The 21189-nt window shown below is 43.0% G+C and overlaps 1 protein-coding gene across 2 annotated transcripts in view; it reads left to right on the top strand.

Annotated features, from left to right (window-relative positions):
- Nucleotides 1-21189, top strand: part of efhd1 (EF-hand domain family, member D1) — a 98818-nt gene that overhangs the window by 71767 nt on the left and 5862 nt on the right. For both annotated transcript variants that reach the window (XM_067994698.1, XM_067994699.1), the window contains exon 3: nt 20003-20137. In XM_067994698.1, coding sequence (XP_067850799.1) covers nt 20003-20137 — 135 coding nt within the window. The remainder of the gene's footprint in view (nt 1-20002; nt 20138-21189) is intronic.

A 21189-nucleotide genomic window follows, 5' to 3' on the forward strand; every position in this document is an offset into this window, starting at 1 on the left:
GTAACTGGTCTCCAAGCAGATCCAGAACATTTTAAAGAACAGGCACTGAATTTGGCTATAATCTATCCATTGTGATCAAAGCAATTTATTATATTTTTGCTGTCTGTATGCAAACACCAGGTGCTATTTTTAAAAACATTGTGGCAGTTCAGGTGTGGTTGTGAAAACTGCATTTTCTACCCATCCCCCTCTACCACCTTCAAGCCATGGCCTCCTTCTCCCGTTCCTTTTCTCTCATGCGCTCTCCTGAATTGTTCACCAACTTAGAGAAAGTGTAATGAAAACAAAAACTGCAAAGTATCGTATCAATTTCTTGGATTTTGTCTTGCAGCTTAATTCAAAGTTGTGTTTCGCGTCCGTTACAGACCCCATTGCTAAGAGCGAGTGTGTTCGTGCAAACATGATCTACCCACTATACGCAATGTCTGGTGCTAAACCAAGTTGCTCTCACTGGGAGTACATTATTTATCTCAGTTGCCCTCACTGGGGGTATTTATCTCCGCCAATTGCCCAGGAGAATCTCTGAACGTGGAGCCGCCTTGAAAATGTCTACAAGGAATCGCACTGTAAAGAATGAGTTTAGTTGGGAGGAAAAGTCTGTGGCTCCTGCTCCGGCACTGACTCCAGGCAAACCGGGCAGGTCGGTGACAGGTTTTAAGTGGTGGGGACTGTATCAGACTTTGCATGTCCTATTGTGGACCTCCTTCAACAGCTGACTTATTGGTAGTGTTGTTTTCCATTAAGCTTCAGTGTCTAAGACTAGTTAGACACATTCCTCCCTACAACCATTTTCTCTTAGCACAAATTTATCTCCCACTTTGGTCCTTAGCAATTATGCATGGACCAAAGAAACCCTTTCCATTGGATACTTAGGAGTTCCAAACCATGAAGGAGAACTCTCAACACACTTGTTCTGTGCACCAAGATTAACCTGTTTTGAGACTTTAGTGTTTGTCTTTCTTCAATAACAGCAAAGTTCTGTCTTTTTTCAGTGTGGTCCTAAAGAACTGTGTCCCAGCAGATGTTGGCATATACTAAACCCCCATTTGTTGATTCTCTGATACCTCTTTTTGAGATCTCCCTTGAGCTACACAAAGCTATAAAACTGTACTTGGGCTCTCACCACCATATTCCACTGGTTAGATCATTATTCAAGATGCCAAGTAGATGCTGATTTGGTCTCTAGCAGAATCTGCCTGATCATCTGTGACCAGAAGCACTGCATTTCTTAATTCCTGGAACAAACCAAGACTGTTCTTTTGTGGTGATTTAAATTGAATGGATGACTGAGACAAACTTGTTTCAACAACTTGCATTTGTATAGTGCTTTTTAACATAGAAAAACATCCCAAGGTGCTTCACAGAAATGTAATCAGAAAAAAATAGATGCTAAACCAAAGGGAGATATTACATGGGGTGACTAAAAACTTGGTCAAAAAGATGGGTTTTAAGGGGGAAGATGGAGAGGTTTAGGGAGGGAATTTGAGCGCAGGGTTTCGAGCACTGCAAGCACAACAGTCAATAGTGGCACGATGGGAGTGGGGGGAAAATAAGAAGCCACAATGGATGAAATAGATTTTTTTTTTTCAGGAATAAGTTCAGTGAAGCTGCTCTAGATTGTGGGAGACTGATGCTCCTATTATCAAACCAATTTACCAGAGATTGCACCATAAACTTGTAGCACACTAAATTTGGAAATGTACATGTTGCTTACAATTACAGTCTAGGTTTTTAGCTTTGTATCTCCATAGAAGTATGTAAAGTGTTGACTTTTTATTTCAATCACAGCCTAATTCTGGATTGAATGGGGAATTGTTGTAATTTTCCCTACCTGAATGCCACTAGTTTCTGTGCCCACTTGCTCTGCACCAATTTCCTGGTCAAGAGTAAACTAGCCAATTCCATTGGTGCTTTTCTGTGACTTTACCTAATGAAGATTTTTTTTTATTAGTTCATGGGATGTGCGCGTCGCTGGCGAGGCCGGCATTTATTGCCCATCCCTAATTGCCCTTGAGAAGGTGGTGGTGAACCACCGCCTTAAACCGCTGCAGTCCGTGTGGTGAAGGTTCTCCCACAGTGCTGTTAGGAAGGGAGTTCTAGGATTTTGACCCAGTGACGATGAAGGAACGGCGATATGCTTCCAAGTCGGGATGGTGTGTGACTTGGAGGGGAACGTGCAGGTGGTGGTGTTCCCATGTGCCTGCTGTTCTTGTCCTTCTAGGTGGTAGAGGTCATGGGTTTGGGAGGAGCTGTCTAAGAAGCCTTGGCGAGTTGCTGCAGTGCATCCTGTGGATGGTACACTGCAGCCACAGTGCACCAGTGGTGAAGGGAGTGAATGTTTAGGGTGGTGGATGGGATGCTAATCAAGTGGGCTGCTTTGTCCTGGATGGTGTCGAGCTTCTTGAGTGTTGTTGGAGCTGCACTCATCCAAGCAAGTGGAGAGTATTCCATCACACTCCTGACTTGTGCCTTGTAGATGGTGTAAAGGCTTTGGGGAGTCTGGAGGTGAGTCACTCACTGCAGAATACCCAGCCTCTGACCTGCTCTCTTAGCCACAGTATTTATATGGTTGGTCCAGTTAAGTTTCTGGTCAATGGTGATGGTGGGGGATTCGGCGATGGTAATGCCATTGAATGTCAAGAGGAGGTGGTTAGACTCTCTCTTGTTGGAGATGGTCGTTGCCAGGCACTTATGAGCCTAAGCCTGGATGTTGTCCAGGTCTTGCTGCATGCGGGCACGGACTGCTTCATTATCTGAGGGGTTGCAAATGGAACTGAACACTGTGCAATCATCAGCGAACATCCGCATTTCTGACCTTATGATGGAGGGAAGGTCATTGATGAAGCAGCTGAAGATGGTTGGGCCTAGGACCCTGCCCTGAGGAACTCCTGCAGCAATGTCCTGGGGCTGAGATGATTGGCCTCCAACAACCACTACCATCTTCCTTTGTGCTAGCTATGACGTCAGCCACTGGAGTTTTCCCCCTGATTCCCACTGACTTCAATTTTACTAGGGCTCCTTGGTGCCACACTCTGTCAAATGCTGCCTTGATGTCAAGGGCAGTCACTCTCACCTCACCTCTGGAATTCAGCTCTTTTGTCCATGAGGTCTGGAGCCAAGTGGTCCTGGCGGAACCCAAACTGAGCATTTGTGAGTAGGTTATTGGTGAGTAAGTGCCGCTTGATAGCACTGTCGACGACACCTTCCATCACTTTGCTGATTGAGAGTAGACTGATGGGGTGGTAATTGGCCGGATTGTATTTGTCCTGCTTTTTGTGGACAGGACATACCTGAGCAATTTTCCACATTGTCGGGTAGATGCTAGTGTTGTAGCTGTACTGGAACAGCTTGGCTAGAGGCGCGGCTAGTTCTGGAGCAGAAGTCTTCAGCACTACAGCTGGGATGTTGTCGGGGCCCATAGCCTCTGCTGTATCTAGTGCACTCAGCCGTTTCTTGATATCACGTGGAGTGAATCGAATTGGCTGAAGACTGGCTTCTGTGATGGTGGGGATATCTGGAGGAGGCCGAGATGGATCATCCACTCGGCACTTCTGGCTGAAGATGGTTGCATTCGCTTCAGCCTTGTCTTTTGCACTCACGTGCTGGACTCCACCATTATTGAGGATGAGGATATTTGCAGAGCCTCCTCCTCCCGTTAGTTGTTTAATTGGAGGCACGATAGAAAAGTATCCTGGTCTATTTGAGGCTGTGCCTATTCCCAATGGTGGGTTGACCTTGTCCAGCAGTTTGGAGGGAAATTAAGATTGGTGGTTAATAGGTTAGATTGCCCATCTCTAGTCATATCTCAGTATTTGGAAACAGATGGCTTAGGTGTTAATGGGGAACTCTGCTTTCAAAGGTCTTTATAATTTTGGCAGTCTCATTCCAGTTCAAGTTCCCAGTAAACCTGCTGAGCTCACATCTCAACCGCCAACCTATTTGGCATTAACTCAAAACTTGGAATGGTTTAACAGAGCTGGAGTGTGTTAACATATTTCAGTGGCAACCTGAGTTGGCTGGCACTGAAACTTCCTTTTTACTGCCTTTTGTGAATGAGGAAGGTTTATGAAATTGTTTGATTTGCCACAGTTATAAATTGGCATCTGTAGTTACACACTACACATAACCTCATTCAAGAACAGTTGCATAAATAAATGGCACACCAAAATCCTGTTGGCCAAGGGGAGTGAAATGTAACCAAGTAAAAATGAAGAGCATTTTGGTGAAGGTTTTTTCAGTGGGGGAAAAATAATAAACCATTTATCGGAAGTGAAGACTTCCTCATGATCTTTTGGAAGGTTAGGTAGTCTAACATTTTGCCTGGCTTTAGGAAACTAATTCTTTCTCAGTACACTGACTTAGTATTGCCAGACCAATTTTTGTGGCACTTAGAAACCATTATATAATCCTGTCCAAATCTGATTTCAGAAACACCAGTGTGGGTATCTAATATAAAGAACGAACTTGCATTTATATACTGCCTTTCATGACCGGGGGCCATCCCAAAGCACTTTACACTTCAAAAGTAATTCTTTGGTTGTGATCAGAGGTAAAAGATCAGATAATTTATTTTTGTAATGTTGGTTAGGACACCAGGAGAATTCCCCCTGCTCTTCTTTGAATAGTAAAAGATTCTATGGTACATTCTCCTTAGATTGTTGGTGGCATGCAGTTTAACATCTCATCCGAAAGATGGCACCTCTGGGGCATCACATTGCAGCACTTCCTCAGAAGTGTCTGCCTGGATTGTGCTGCAGTCTCCAGAATGGGTTTGAACCCATGACCTTTTGACTCTGAGGTAGGAGTGCTACCATTGAGCCAAGCCTGAAGCCTGATATAGGATCTATGTGCACTGCAGCCCACTTCAGTTTGTCTGTGAACTGAAGAAAAGACACTTTAAAACACAGATACAAACATGCACATATGCACACTGGTTACACACCCAAGTAGCTACATCTGTTGCTATGGCTACAGAGAAGTGGGCTTCAGTTCACATCTTGTACATATCTTCTGGTCATGCCCCAGATTACCAGTTCTAGTGCAGTTTAATTTTCAAAGGAATTATGCAAATACTGTGTCATCCAACCCACTTCCTTGTCCTGGGGTATCTTCAGATATATCCTCTTGAACCGATCCTAGGCTATCTCCAGAGTACTATTCATTCAGCGAGTTACTACATCCACTCCATTGGAGGCAGTTTGAGTGGCTTAATCACTGCATTTGTTTTTAATCTCCTAAGGGAAATTATATTGCTTGGAAAACTTGCATGAGCCATAGGTTTCCAGTGAGCTAAATTTTAAGTCATATGGGGAGGAAGATCTCCTCTGCGCTAGCTATAGTAATTGAAAATCCATTCTTTATAAACTAGTTTACAATTTCACTACAGCTAGCTTGCAGAATAAATCTCTTGCCATGGTTTTCTAGAACACATGAGACCACTGACTCTTCTTGGATGGGACAGGTAGGAAAAAATAGAAGTTTATGCAACTTGCTTTTCCTTAATGGCTTCTACCTATCCTTTCTTGAGTTGAAGGACTTGAACTGTGCTACTCATCACTGTATTGAGACCTTTCACAACTGAATATTTGCAAAGTATTGAGACTCTGGAAACTGCATTGCTTTCCTGTTGAGTACACTTGAGGCCAGTGTCCAGTTTGCATTTACAGTCAGTAATTTGTGTCTGTAGACCCACTATCCTGAGCAAAGTATTATTAATTGTTCAATTTTAGAGGCAAGGGGATAAAACTATGCTGATTTAAGTTATTTTTTTTCTTTTTCTCTCTATCTTTTCAAGCTAATCTTTGTTTTTTAGATATACCCTTGACTTCTTGGGAGTGGAATTCACTGTGTAAAACTCTTTCAGCGGAGGCACTAGCAAAATGTATCTTCATGTTAAGGAGTTGAAGAATAACCGCATATCTAACAGCTGAAGCTGTCTACAGTGCTGGTAATTGATTTGAAGCAGATGTATGTTAACCCCTGGGACAAAGGCTGTTTGGCCTTGATTTAATGATGAAGAAATGCAGTGAGCAATCTCTCTCTGTCACCATTAGTTCTCAATTGAGCCAAAGAAGAAAGGAAATGAGCCACTGTGTTCTATGTAAAGAATTAACATGGGTGTGTGCTCAACTGGTGTCAAATTAGTCAGCCATGGAGCAATATGGAAAACCTTAAGTGGTGGTGACCACTTGTTTAAACAATCTGGCATTACTCAAAGGAGGAAAAACTCAATGTGGCCTGAGTAACCCAACGTTGCACATGTTAACTTTTAAAAGGGCTATTTTCATCTTGATTCTAGAGTAAGCCTGTTGCAGACCATCTTGCCTGTCTATGCTGGTAAATTTTGGAGACTGCCTTTCCTGAAGCAAAGGTTAATGCCCATTTTACTCCTTTTCCTGCCATTGTATTAAAAAATCCCAGTATGGGCTACAACACATTATGTTTGTAATGAGCAAAACCTCATAAAATAAGAATAAATTAGCAAATGTCTTGTTTTAAGAATTAACTCATCAGTTGGTGTTAATATCCTTTTTCTGGCCATTTTTATTGGTAGACGCTAAAGCTCGGATTTTGACTCCCAGCAGGAGGTGAACAGCAAACCTTCAGGCCCTCCTCAGCGTGAGGCCTGGGAGAATTTAACTCCTGGGCCATGTCAGTTTCCCACCCGAACCCAAGGATTTTGAGAGCCAGGAGGCCACTGCCATGAACCTGGAGGAAAGGTATCCAGCAGTCAGTTAAATGCTTGAGAGGGGGATGGGGTGAGTGTCAAGCCCAAGGGAGGGGCGGTTTTCTTGTGGGGCCTGGAGAGCGCTCCTTCACCTTCTGGCCCACAAGAAAACAAAAAAAAGTTTAAAAGTTAAGTTTAATTTTCTGGACCTAGTCTCTCCACGATGACTTCCCCTCTGGTTAAAATTGCAATTGTAGCTGGGCCCTGATTGGAGCCTGATCTGCATATTTAAAGAAGGATCCTGCTCCTTTCTGGTGAAGGGATATCGATAGTGTTAAAGAGCAGCTTCCTTAGATCACCAAGGAAATTGGCATGTTAGGAAAATAACCGTCTGAAAACAGTGAATTTTTTTTTTCCAAAGCTGATTTATTGCATATCCTTGACAGTGTGCCGTGACATGGAGGTACATTTTGTTTTAGTAGTGTGTGATATTCCATGATATGGAAGGGATACTCCACTGACTATTAAGATATCTACAATTCTTTGAGCTAATATAGTGAAACAGACCTCTCGATTTGTTAATTTCCATTTGTTTCTCTGGAAAAATGTAGCTTCATTCTGTGTATCTCGCAGACACTAATTCCAGTGAATTTACAATCTGTCACTATTTGCAATGGCCTGACCTTGGCAACACTGAACAGCAATGATTATTTTGTGTGGGAGTACAAGACAGAAACTTGATATGCATATGTAAAACAGCACAGTTGGAGAAGTAACTTTTGGAATTAAGTGGATAATATTGCCAGGACTTTGATCAAATGTAATATAATATAGTTAGCTCCTGTTTTGATTCCTACCTTTTTTTAAAATTGGACATCCTAAAACTAATTTAGTCATTTGTTAAAATGACATGTTGACCTACTTTTGTGTAGAATTTACACTGGATGGGGTGATCTCTTCACCTTGGAGTAGGCCATAACAGCTTTCACAATTGTGCTTGCCGTAAGCTCTTTCCTACTCAGTCCAGCTGGGGCCCATACCTAGTTGTACAAACAAGTGGTTTATTTAAAAAGCAGGCTATTTGCTTTGTTTGTAGAACTAAATTGGTAAAGAAATTTGGGGAGTGAGGGAGGATACTCTTGTAAAAGAGGATCTGAGCAGTCAGGTAGTAGTGGCTCACCAAACCACTCAAACATTTTTTTGTGGTAAACATGTTAAACACAATCCTTTTATATACTTTCATCTCCTGTAATGCCTCAAAGAAAGTTATCACTGTTACAAAGGGAGGGTTAGAAGTGAAGGGCACCACTCATGGCAACTCATTGGCCCAGAATTTGCTGAAAAAATAACAGCATCTGAATGACTCATGACGTTATTAATGTGCAAATCAGCCCAGCAACTTGTGGTGAGGAAGAGATATCCCATGAATTGCAAATCACCAAGTTGCTGGTCGATTTTCACCGCTCCACCGTTAGCTTCGCGAAAATGGCATGTTGCCCTTGACCTCCCCGTGCCCTGTAAATGGTCAAATCCAAAAATCCTACATCCTATGCTGCTGCTGATGCCAACCCTGCCATTGCTCCCTCTCTGTCCTTTCTTCTCTTCACCCTTGTCCTCCGTTCTAATGTGGTGGCTGCCTTTAGATTTCAAAGGAAGGCAGCTGTAATTGGCATTCTGGAGCCAGTTAGGAGGAGCCAAGGCATTAGCATATATTTTTTTTAAAAATGCAGCTCAGTACCTGATGCTCCAGACTGTACTCTAAATTGACCCCTCCCACTCTGCCTGAGGGTAGGCCTTTCCAGGGATTTACAACATTGTACAGATGACTAAGAATAAGGATGTGGCTCTGAAGTAGTTAACTTGTCAGGGAGTTATTGTGTTATAAATGTCACATGGATATATTTTCAGATTTTAAAAAAAATCAAGCCCAAATCCAGTTCAGAACATAAATAGGAGCAAGAGTAGGCCATACGGTCCCTCGAGCCTGTTTTGCCATTCAGTAAAATTGTGGCTGATCTTTGACCTCCACTCCTTTCCTGCCCGATCCCCAAATCCCTTGGTTTTTTTTCCCCCAAGAGTCCAAAAATCTATCAATCTCATTCTTGAATATAAACAAACAATTTGGTTGGGTGTTGGCTTTTCTTTGTATTTGGATATGTTTTCTGATGCTTGCTTGTTCCTTATTAGTACTTGCTTACTAAATTGAACTGCTTTTGATACGCATGGTATAATAGGTGGCACTAAAAGTCTTGGTGTAATGTAGCTGAGACACAAGCTGGTTTGGTTGGAAATCTAGCATAAAAGGGAGGAATTTTTTTAAATTCTAGACCACCATGACAGGAGAAGGAATCTAATATTGTGCTGGGCAGAGAGCTCTTGGAAAGAACACAATTTTCTTCATGAAGGATAGCCGAGGGGTCCTCCCCAGCAAGCCTGCTAATCAGAATTGCCTGAGGCATTTTTCAAACCCGTACTGTGGTCACTATTGTGATTAGGAGTCCTTGCTGAGAGGTCTGGCAGTCATTAATATTCATTTGATTTCCTTGCTCACAATGGTTAATTGGGAAGCTGGCTGTGTTTTTTGGGTACTGCTGTTCTTTCCCTGTACTCTAGAAATGAGATTGCTTTATACCAGCAGGGGAGTTAAACCCAAAATATACTGTAAATGGTGTAAATTTAGCTGTTCTGTCATAGGGTATTGCTTCTTATGTAGGTTATTAGACATAGGCTAGAATGCAATTTGCTGGTGGCTGTACCTAATTGAGAGGAAATCTGATTTGCACAATTTAGAGCAATTTGAAAGACTAGTTTTAACACAATCCTTGATTATAGCAATTTGAAAGCCACCATCTGGTTTTCTGTAGAAACCAATTGGTAATTTACTTCTATGGAAGTTGCACTAAATATTACCAAAAGAGGCCAATTTTTGAATCTGTTCTTCATTGGCTCTGATGCTTTGAAGCACATTGTGGAGAGATGTATAAATGGCCCATTTTAATAGCTTATCAAATTGTCAGTTTTGATTTTTTTTGAATGAATTCTACCTGGACTATTTATTGTGGTTGTTCTCAAAGCTGACAACTAAGTGAAAACACTGACTCTTCCTTCATGCAGCACCCGGTGGGTGGACTGAAGAAAAATACATAAGCTGTCTTGTGTGCACATGTATAGTTTGTGCAACTGTGCAGTTTAAAACACTTTTTTCAGCTGGTCTTTCCATGGTGACCAAGGTAAGGCTGCAAGATTCCCAGAAAGCAGAGGAGGGTGGAATTGGTGGGCAATGGCAGCCATAGTTTCTTTGCCACTTTACTCCTGAATCAAATTAGCCAATGACTCAATGACCATCACTGGGGCATGTGGTCATCAAAGCAGAGAAGCCACACCGTATAAACTAAATGGTACAATTTTAAAGGGGGTGCAGGAACAGAGACCTAGAGGTATATGTACACAAATCTTTGAAGGTGGTGGGACAAATTGAGAAGGCTGTTATAGCAAATGGGATCCTGGGCTTTATTAATAGAGGCATAGAGCACAAAAGCAATGAAGTTATGCTAAACCTTTATAAAACACTGGTTAGACCTCAGCTGGAGTATTGTGTTCAATTCTAGGCACCACACTTTAGGAAGGATGTCAAGGCCTTGAAGGTACAGAAGAGGTTTGCAAGAATGATTCCAGGGACGAGGGACTTTAGTTATGTGGAGAGACTGGAGAAGCCTGGGGTTGTTCTCCTTTAGAACACAGAAGGTTAAGGGGAGATTTGATAGGTGTTCAAAATTATGAACAGTTTTGACATTGGAAAGAGTTTCTCCTTATTTATGATGACAGAAGGGTTGGTAACCAGAGGACACAGATTTAAGGTGATCAGCAAAAGAGCCAGAGTCAATATGAAACACTTTTTCTATGCAATAAGTTCTAATGATCTGGCATGCACTGCCTGAAAGAACATAAGAAATAGGAGTAGGCCATACAGCCCCTCCAGCCTGCTCCGCCATTCAATAAGATCATGGCTGATCATTTACCTCAACTCCACTCTCCGGCCCTATCACCATATCCCTTGATTCCCTTTGTGTCCAAAAATCTATCGATCTCAGTCTTGAATATACTCACGACTGAACATCCACAGCCCTCCAGGATTGAGAATTCCAAAGATTCACAACCCTCTGAGTGAAGAAATTTTTCCTCATCTCTGTCCTAAATGGCCGACCCCTTTATCCTGAGACTCTGACCCCTAGTTCTAGACACACCAGCCAGAGGGAACAGCCTCTGTGTCTATCCTGTCAAGCCCTCTTAAAAAAAAAAATGTTATACGTTTCAATGAGATCACCCCTCATTCTTCTAAACTCCAGAGAATATAGGCCACTCTTCTCAATCTCTCCTCATGGAACAACTCTCGTCCCAGGAATCAATCTAGTGAACCTTCATTGCACCCCCTCAAGGCAAGTAGGTAATGAGACCAAATTGTACACAGTACACCAGGTGTGGTCTCACCAGAGCCGTATATACTCCAACCCCCCTGCAATAAAGGCTAACATACCATTTACCTTCCTAATTACTTGCATGTTAACTTTGATTCATATACTAGGACACCCAAATCCTCTGACTACCAACATTTCTTAGTGTCTCCTTTTTAAAAAATATTCTGCTTTTCTATTCTCCCTACCAAAGTGGATAATTTCACATTTCTCCACATCATACTCCATCTGCCATCTTCTCACCCACTTACTTAATTTGTCTATATCTCTTTGCATCCCCCTCACAGTTTACTTTCCCACCTAGCTTTGTATCATCAGCAAACTTGGATATATTACACTCTGCCTCCTCATCTAAGTAATTGATAGATTGTAAACAGCTGAGGTCCAAGCACTGATCCTTGCAGCACCCCACCAGTTACAACCTGCCAACCAAAAATTACCTGTTTATTCCTACTGTTTTGTCTGTTAACCAATCCTTAATCCATGCTAATATATTACCCCCAATTCCATGAGCCCTAAACTTGTATAATAACCTCTTGTGTGGCACCTTATCGAGTGTCTTTTGAAAATGCAAATATATTACATCCACTGGTTTCCCCCTTAACTACCCTGCTAGTTAGTGTGTAAATACACAGTGTGGTAAATAAGATTGGAGAGCTGCAGGTGCAATTAGCCACATGGGAATATGATGTCCTGGTGATAACGGAGACCTGGCTCAAAAAGGGGCAGGATTGGATACTAAATATTCCTGGATATAAGGTGTTTAGGGAAGGGAGGGAAGAAAGGAGGGTGGGGGGGTGGCAGTATTGATTAAAGAGAATATTGCATTGCTGGAGAGAGGATGTCCTGGAGGGGGCAAGAACAGAATCTATTTGGTTAGAGTTAAGAAACAATAGAGGTGCCATTACACCACTGGGTGTATTCTATAGGCTACCAACTAGTGAAGGATATAGAGGAGCAAATTTGCAGGGAAATTAGAGGTGCAAAAGCCAGAGAGTAGTGATAACGGGGGACTTCAACTATCCTAATATAGACTGGGATAGTAATAATACAAGGGGCAAAGAGAGGGAGGGGTTTTTGAAGTGTGTTCAGACGAACTTTCTTGACTGGTATGTTTCCAGCCCAACGAGGAAGGAGGAATTGTTGGACTTGGTTCTGGGGAGTGAAGTGGGCCAGTGGAGCAAGTGTCAGTGGGGAACATTTAGGGAACAATGATCATAGTATCATAAGGTTTAGAATAGCTATGGAAAAGGACATGGACCATTCAAAAGTAAAAATACTCAATTGGAGGAGGGATTTGATAATTTCACTGGGATGAGAATGGATCTGGCCTGGGTAAATTGGTATCAAAGATTGGCAGGCAAAACTGTAATTGAACAATGGGTGGCCTTTAAGGAGGAGATGGTTCAGGTACATTCCCATGAGGGAGAAAGGTAGGGCAATTAAAGCCAGAGCTCCCTGGATGACAAAATAGAGAGAGTAAGATAAAGCAGAAAAAAAGCATGAGACAGATGTCCAGTTGATCACACAAGTGAGAACCAGGCAGAATAAAAAAATGCAGAGGGGAAATGAAAAAGGAAATAAGGGGGGGCAAAGAGTATGAGGATAGACTGATGGCAAACATAAAAGGGAATCCAAAAGTCTTCTATAGGCATGTAAATGGGTAGTAAGAGGAGGGGTGGGGCCGATCAGGGACCAAAAGGAGATCTACTCATGGAAGGAGAGGGCATGGCTGAGGTACTAAATGAGTATTTTGCATCTGTCTTTGCCAAGGAAGAAGATGCTGCCAGAGTCTCAGTAAAGGAAGATGTAGTTGAGATACTGGATGGGCTAAAAATTGATGGAGGTACTTGAAAGGCTAGCTCTATTTAAAGTAGGTAAGTCACCTGGTCTGGATGGGATGCATCCTAGGTTGCTGAGGGAAGTAAGGGTGGAAATTGTGGCAGTACTGGCCATAATCTTCCAAACATCCTTAGATATGGGGCTGGTGCCAGAGGACTAAAGAATTGCAAATGTTACACCCTTGTTCAAAAAAGGGTGTAAGGATAAATCCAGCAACTACAGGCCAGTCAGTTTAACCTTGGTGGTGGGGAAACTTTTAGAAACAATAATCCGGGACAGAATTAGCAGTCACTTGGACAAGTGTGGATTGATTAGGGAAAGCCAGCACAGATTTGTTAAAGGCAAATCATATTTAACTAGAGCGTGCATCCGTCTGTCCATCCTGGGCACTGCACTGTGGGAAGGATGTGAAGGCCTCTGAGGATGCAGAAGTGATATACTAGAATGATGCCAGGGATGAGGGACTTTAGATACGTGGATAGACTGGAGAAGCTAGGGTTACTTTGGAACAGAGAAGGTTGAAAGGAGATTTGATAGAGGTATTCAAAATCGTGAAGGGTCTATAGATAGAGAGAAACTGTTCCTATTCATGGAAGGGTCAAAAACCAGAGAACAGATTTAAGGTGATTGGCAAAAGAACCAAAGGTGACATGAGGAAAAACATTTTTATGCAGCAAGTGGTTAGGATCTGGAATGCACTGCTGGTGAGGTGGGGGGGTTGTGGTGACAGATTCAATCATGGCTTTCAAAAGGGAAGTGGGTAAGTACTTGAAAGGAAAAAATTTGCAGGGCAGGGGAGTGGGACTAGTGGGATTGCTCTTGCATTGGACCAGCACAGACTCAATGGGCTGAATGGCCTCCTTCTGTGCTGTAACCTTTTCTATGATTCTACACCCTCAAAAAAAAAAACACTAATAGATTTGTCAAACAATCTTTCCCTTTTCATAAAACCATGATTTTCTAAGTGCCCTGTTACTACGTCCTTAAGATTCTAGCATTTTCCCTACTACTGTCGTCAAGTTAACTGGCCTACACTTCCTTGTTTTCTCTCTTCCCCCTCGTTTCTTGAATAGCAGGGTTTCATTTGTTACCTTCCGATCCACTGGGACCATTCCAGATTGTAGGGAATTCTGGAAGATCAAAACCAATGCATCCACTATCTCTGTAACCACCTCCTTTTAAAACCCTAGGATGTAGGCCATCAGGTCCAGGGGATTTGTTGGCCTTTTGTCCCATTAATTTCTCCAGTACTTTTTCTTTACTAACCTTAACTACCTGAAGTTCCTCACACTCATTAGACCCTTGGTTCCCCACTATTTCTATTATGTTTTTTGTGTCTTCTACTGTGAAGACAGAGACAAAATATTTGTTTAACATCTCTGCCATTTCCTTATTCCCCATTATAATTTCTCCTATCTCTGCCTCCTAAGGGATCCACGTTTACTTTTGCAGATCTCTTCCTTTTTACATACTTGTAGAAGCTCTTGCAATCTGTTTTTCTATTTCTTGCTAGTTTACTCTCATATTCAATTTTCTCCCTCTGTCAATTTCTTGGTCATCCTTTGCTGATTTCTAAAAAAACCCTCCCAATCCTCAGGCTTACTACTCTTTGGCAACATTGTAAGTCTCTTCTTTTAATCTACTATCCTTAACTTCTCTAGTTAGCCAGGGTTGGATCACTTTTCCTGTGGAATTTTTATTCCTCAAGTGGAATATATGTTCGTTGAGAATTATGAATTATTTCTTTAAATGTTCACCATGCTTATCTACCCTCATATCTTTTAATCTATTTTCCCAATCTACCTTCGCCAACTCGCCCCTCATACCTACGTAATTGGCTTTGTTTAAATTTAAGACTCTAGTTTCGGACTTAACTACATCACACTCAAACTCTATAAAATTCTATCATACTGTGATATTACAAGATTACTAATTAACCCTGTCTCATTACACAATACTAGATCTAAAATAGCCTGTTCCCTAGTTGGTTCCTTGACACATTGTTCTAGAAAACTGTCTCGAATGCATTCCATGAACTCATTCTCCAAACTACTTTTGCCAATTTGGTTTGCCCAGTCTATATGAAGATTAAAGTCCCCTATGATTATTGCATTACCCTTATTACATGCTCCTCTCATTTCCTGATTTATACACTGTCCAACACCGTAACTACTGTTAGGGGGCCTTTAAACTACTCCCACCAGAGTTTTCTTCCCGTTGTTATTTCTTAGCTCCACCCATACTGATTCTACATCCTGATTTTCTGACCCAAGATCCTTCCTCACTACTGTCCTTATCTCATCCTTTTTATTATCAGTGCTTCCCCCTCCCCCAACTTTCCATTTTGCCAACCTTTCCGAAACGTCCAGTACGCTGGAATATTTAGTTCCCAACCTTGTTCGCCCTGCAACCACATCTCAGTAATGGCTACTAGATCAAACCCATTTATCTCTATTTGTGCCATTAATTCATCTATCTTGTTATGAATACTTCGCGCACTCAAATATAGCACCTCTTAATTTTAACTTTATTATTTTTCCTTAATGTGACCTTTGTCACTAATGCCCTATTGCCTTTGTTAAACTCTGTCCCTTCCTGACACACTCTGCTTGTTTTTACCCAAATCACTACTCTGCTCTACAGCCTTGACTTTTCTCTTGTTTTTAGACTTAAGTTTACCCTTATCTGAACCCTGTCGCCCTCTTATTGGTTTAAAGCCCTATCTACCGCCCTAGTTATTCGATTCGCCAGGACACTGGTTCTAGCCCGGTTCATGTGGAGCCTGTCCCAATGGAACATTTTCCCCAGTACTGGTGCCAGTGCCCCATGAATTGAAACCCCTGCTTCCCACACCACTCTTTCAGCCACGCTTTTAACCCTCTAATCTGTGTCCCTATGCCCACTTGCACGTGGCTCAGTTAGTAATCCAGAGATTATTACCTTTTTTGAGGTTCTGCTTTTCAATTTGGACCCTAGCTCCTCAAACTCCCTCAGCAGAACCTCATTCCTAGTTCTACCTATGTCGTTGGTTCCTACGTGGACCATGACAACTGGATCCTCCCCCCTCCTGCTTCAAGTTCTTCTCCAGCCGTAAGGAAATGTCCTTAACCCTGGCACCGGGCAGGCAACACAGCCTTCGGGACTCCCGGTCGCGGCTGCAGAGAACAGTATCTATCCCCCTGTATATACTATCCTGTGCCACTACCACATTCCTTTTCGCTCCCCCCACTTGAATAGCCGACTGTACTAAGATGTGGTCAATTTGTCCATCTTCCCTGCAGTCTTTGCTCTCATCCACACAGGTAGCAAGTACTTCGTACCTGTTGGACAAGGGCAAATCGGAGGCTTCTCCACCACTGCATCCCGGGTCCCCTTACCTGTGTCTTGCAGTCACATCCTCCTGTCCCTGGCCACTAACCAAACCTAAACCGCTACTACCAGAGAAGTGTAACTGCCTCCTGGGTCAAAGCGTCCATGTAATTCTCCCTCCTTGATGCATTGCAATGTCTGCACCTCAGACTCCAGCCCAATAACTCTGGGCCAAAGTTCCTTGAGTTGCAGACACTTACTGCAGATGTGGTTTCCTGAGATCCCACTGCTCTCCAAACTCCTACATGCTATAGTTACGATACGGCACACCACCTGCACTGCCATCGCTATCTAACCTTGTTTTATTTATTTACTTAAAGTTTTTATGTAATTCATTCACTTGGCTTATTTTTAGTTTTTTTTACTAATTAATTTATCTAGTTTAAGTTAATTAATTTAATAAAGTATTAGCAAGTTGTAGGGTCCTAGTTTAAACCACTCCCCTAGTTTAGAGAACAAAAAATGTATTACTCGCCAACCTGCTGTCCTGTCACTCTTTCAAATTTCTGCCTGTTTGAGTTGGTCTCTCCTTCATGCTTTACTCTCGTTCGCTGGTCCCACTCTTTCTGCTTTCTGGCCTCTACTCCCGCTCCTTTTATCCCCAATAACCACTAAAAACACTAACCAATGAACTAAATACTTATTGACTGACTTACCCTCTGTGCTCTTCATCTTGTGACATCACTTTTTATTGACTTTTGATTTCTCGCACTGCTCTCTTTATGCTCCACTCAGTCTTAGTCTATAGTTCTTTGGTTTAAATTAATTAGCACCTCCTTCCCCCTCTGCACCTAATTCACTCTTGCCAAATTCCCAGGTGGTTAAAGCAGATTGAACAGTAACTTTCAAAAGGGAATTGGATAAATACTTGAAGGGAAAAAATTTACAGGGCTATGGGGAAAGAGCAGGGGAATGGGACTAATTGGATAGCTCTTTCAAAGAGCTGGCACAGGCACAGTGGGCTGAATGGCCTCCTCCAGTGCAGTACCCACAATGAATAAGGGCTGAGAGATTGAAGTCAATGGGAATCAGGGGGAAAACTCTCCAGTGGCTGGAGTCATACCTAGCACAAAGGAAGATGGTAGTGGTTGTTGGAGGCCAAGCATCTCAGCCCCAGGGCATTGCTGCAGGAGTTCCTCAGGGCAGTGTCCTAGGCCCAACCATCTTCAGCTGCTTCATCAATGACCTTCCCTCCATCATAAGGTCAGAAATGGGGATGTTCGCTGATGACTGCACAGTGTTCAGTTCCATTCGCAACCCCTCAGATAATGAAGCAGTCCGAGCCCGCATGCAGCAAGACCTGGACAACATCCAGGCTTGGGCTGATAAGTGGCAAGTAACATTCGCGCCAGATAAGTGCCAGGCAATGACCATCTCCAACAAGAGAGAGTCTAACCACCTCCCCTTGACATTCAACGGCATTACCATCGCCGAATCCCCCACCATCAACATCCTGGGGGTCACCATTGACCAGAAACTGAACTGGACCAGCCATATCAATACTGTGGCTACAAGAGCAGGTCAGAGGCTGGGTATTCTGCGGCGAGTGACTCACCTCCTGACTCCCCAAAGCCTTTCCACCATCTACAAGGCACAAGTCAGGAGTGTGATGGAATACTCTCCACTTGCCTGGATGAGTGCAGCTCCAACAACACTCAAGAAGCTCGACACCATCCAAGATAAAGCAGCCCGCTTGATTGGCACCCCATCCACCACCCTAAACATTCACTCCCTTCACCACCGGCGCACTGTGGCTGCAGTGTGCACCATCCACAGGATGCACTGCAGCAACTCGCCAAGGCTTCTTCGACAGCACCTCCCAAACCCGCGACCTCTACCACCTAGAAGGACAAGGGCAGCAGGTGCATGGGAACAACACCACCTGCACGTTCCCCTCCAAGTCACACATCATCCCGACTTGGAAATATATCGCCGTTCCTTCATTGTCGCTGGGTCAAAATCCTGGAACTCCCTTCCTAACAGCACTGTGGGAGAACCGTCACCACACGGACTGCAGCGGTTCAAGAAGGCGGCTCACCACCACCTTCTCAAGGGCAATAAGGGATGGGCAATAAATGCCGGCCTTGCCAGCGACGCCCACATCCCATGAACGAATAAAAAAAAATGTTTTTAAATTATGTAATCAATGTAATTAAGGTTTCATCCCATGTGCACAAAACATTGAAGACCAGGAAGTCTGTCTATAGAGCAAAAGCTCTTCCAGGTTATATTATAGGAGGAACAAATACCCGGTAGAATGGTAAGCTTTCTCATAACTGTTCAGTCTCTATGCAATATTTAAAATACCGATTGATTTCCCCTATTAGCACCATTGAAGGTGCTTGGGTACACCTTTTAAAAGGTTGGTTTAAAACATATTATAAAATGCTTTGTACATTTTATAAGTTCCATTTAGTTGAGTTGCCTTATTAGAGGAACCTTCCAGAGTCTTTCACTTTTATAATAGTTCCCCAAACATCTATATTGGGACTCCAGTCACTGAGCATTATTGGAAGGTGGGATTAGAATGGACACCTTGTTGTTCTTCAAGCCGACGCGGACACGATGGGCCGAATGGCCCCCTTCTGTGCTGTATCTTTTCTATGGTTCTATGACTCATAAAACAACAAAAGCCAATAGTTCAAATGTTACTCATTTAAATACCATAGAAGGTGCATATTCCACTGTAAAGTTGTCAGTCTGGTGTAAAATTTCCATAAAGCTATACTGCAACTCGATGCTTGGTCCACCAGCACTACATTTGGTTTTGTAACCAAACCAGTGTTAACATTTTTTTTCTTCTTGCTCCCCCCACCCCATCTCTCAAAGCAAGGCCGCAATCCCAATCCCAGCCAGTGTCTTGCTGAGGAGCCACTATTGAGGATACTTCAATATGCTGCACCATGGACTGATGGGACGTGGACCTACGTCCACACAGGAGGTTTTTGCCCCTCACGCTGAATTCTGGATTTTTCAATTGTGCTGCTGTGGACAGTTCCCAAGAGGCCAGGCACTTCTCTCAAAGGAAGAAGAAAAGCTGTAGAACTTATTTTAATATGCCCCTTGCACTTGCTGTCTGGAAGTTGGGATAAACTTGGTTCCTAATGGCATTCCCTTGCTTTCTTTTGCTGACTAAATTGGGATTCAGTACCATTCTCCCATCCTTTTGTCAACAGGCCATGGAGCCCAGAAGTCTGCCAAGAGTAACAGTGGAGGGAGAAGGGCCACAAATTGCCCTGGCTCCCATTGAACACCACTGCTGTAGCAGATGTGCCATATGTTGGAGCAGATTTCATCCATCTTGGTAAAATCAGTAGGCAAAAAAAAATTAACTGACGAGTCACAACATTCCACATTTTTTGTGGTGTATTTTGTTGATCTTTCTGATCTAAACAATGAAGATTAGTGCTTCTGAGGATAGTTTCACTAAGATGTTCACTCCACTGCATTTAACGTGACTTGGGACATGTATTAAAATTTTGATTTCTTGAATTCCAACCAGCACTTGGTAGCACAGTACATAATTGTCTATATCCTGTGTAAATATAGGAATTGTTGCAGGGAGAGCTGTCTTTGGACTTGACATAGGCAGGGTGGGTGGTCAGAGTTGATGGGAGATCACCGATTACTCAGTGTCTGTGTTTCTTTCTAGTTTCTTCTGATTTTCCATAAAGCAGCGGCAGGCGAATTGGAGGAAGACAGTGGGTTGATGGCTCTTGCCAGGCTTTCAGAAATTGATGTCTCCAGTGAGGGGGTTCAAGGTGCCAAGGATTTCTTTGAGGCAAAGGTAAAGTCTAACTGTCAGACTAAGGTGGAAATATTTACAGAAGAAAAGAACCAGTAAAACTGGACTATTTATAAATATTTGGCTGAACAACCAGTTGACTGGCAGCCCAAGAATTCCCTGAGTTCTTATTTAAAAGGCTGCACTTGCTGACCACAACAGTTTGCCTAATGATAAACTGTACTGACAATGCTGGTAAGTGGGTGGTGTAATTGGACAGCACGCACCCAGCATTTGGTCCTGGAACGTGTAATTTGATCCCGTCAGGCTGTAGACTGGCAGAAAACGTGAGTGCAAAAGACAAGGCTGAAGCATTTGCAACCACCTTCAGCCAGAAGTGCCGAGTGGATGATCCATCTCTGCCTCCTCCGGAGATCCCCACCATCACAGAAGCCAGTCTTCAGCCAATTCAATTCACTCCATGATATCAAGAAACGGCTCGGTGCACTGGATACAGCAAAGTCTATGGGCCCTGACAATATTCTGACAGTAATGCTGAAGACTTGTGCTCTAGAACTAGCTGCGCCTCTAGCCAAGCTGTTCCTGTACAGCTACAACATTGACATCTACCCAACAAAGTGGAAAATTGCCCAGGTATGTCCTGTCCATAAAATGTAAGGAATCTTACAAGACCAGGTTATAGTCCAACAATTTTATTTTAAAATCACAAGCTTTCGGAGATTATCTCCTTCGTCAGGTGAGTGAGTGAAAGGTTCTCAAATCGCATATCTTATATTAGGCTGGGACACGCTCACACCAATCAAAGGTGTCGTTGGTGTTCAGACAGGTTAGCTACGGAAAACAGTTCTGAATACACAATGGGTCACATTACAAAGCCAGAGAGAGAGAGAGAGAGAGAATGTCCAGTTGTATTAAAAACAGATAACTTTTTTTGTTTCCCTGCTTACGTGTAGCGTGACATGAACCCAAGATCCCGGTTGAGGCCGTCCTCATGGGTGCAGAACTTGGCTATCAATTTCTGCTCGACGATTTTGCGTTGTCGTGTGTCTCGAAGGCCGCCTTGGAGAACGCTTACCTGAAGATTGGTGGCTGAA

The sequence above is a fragment of the Heptranchias perlo genome, chromosome 13, assembly GCF_035084215.1.
Source record: "Heptranchias perlo isolate sHepPer1 chromosome 13, sHepPer1.hap1, whole genome shotgun sequence".
NCBI lineage: Eukaryota > Metazoa > Chordata > Chondrichthyes > Hexanchiformes > Hexanchidae > Heptranchias > Heptranchias perlo.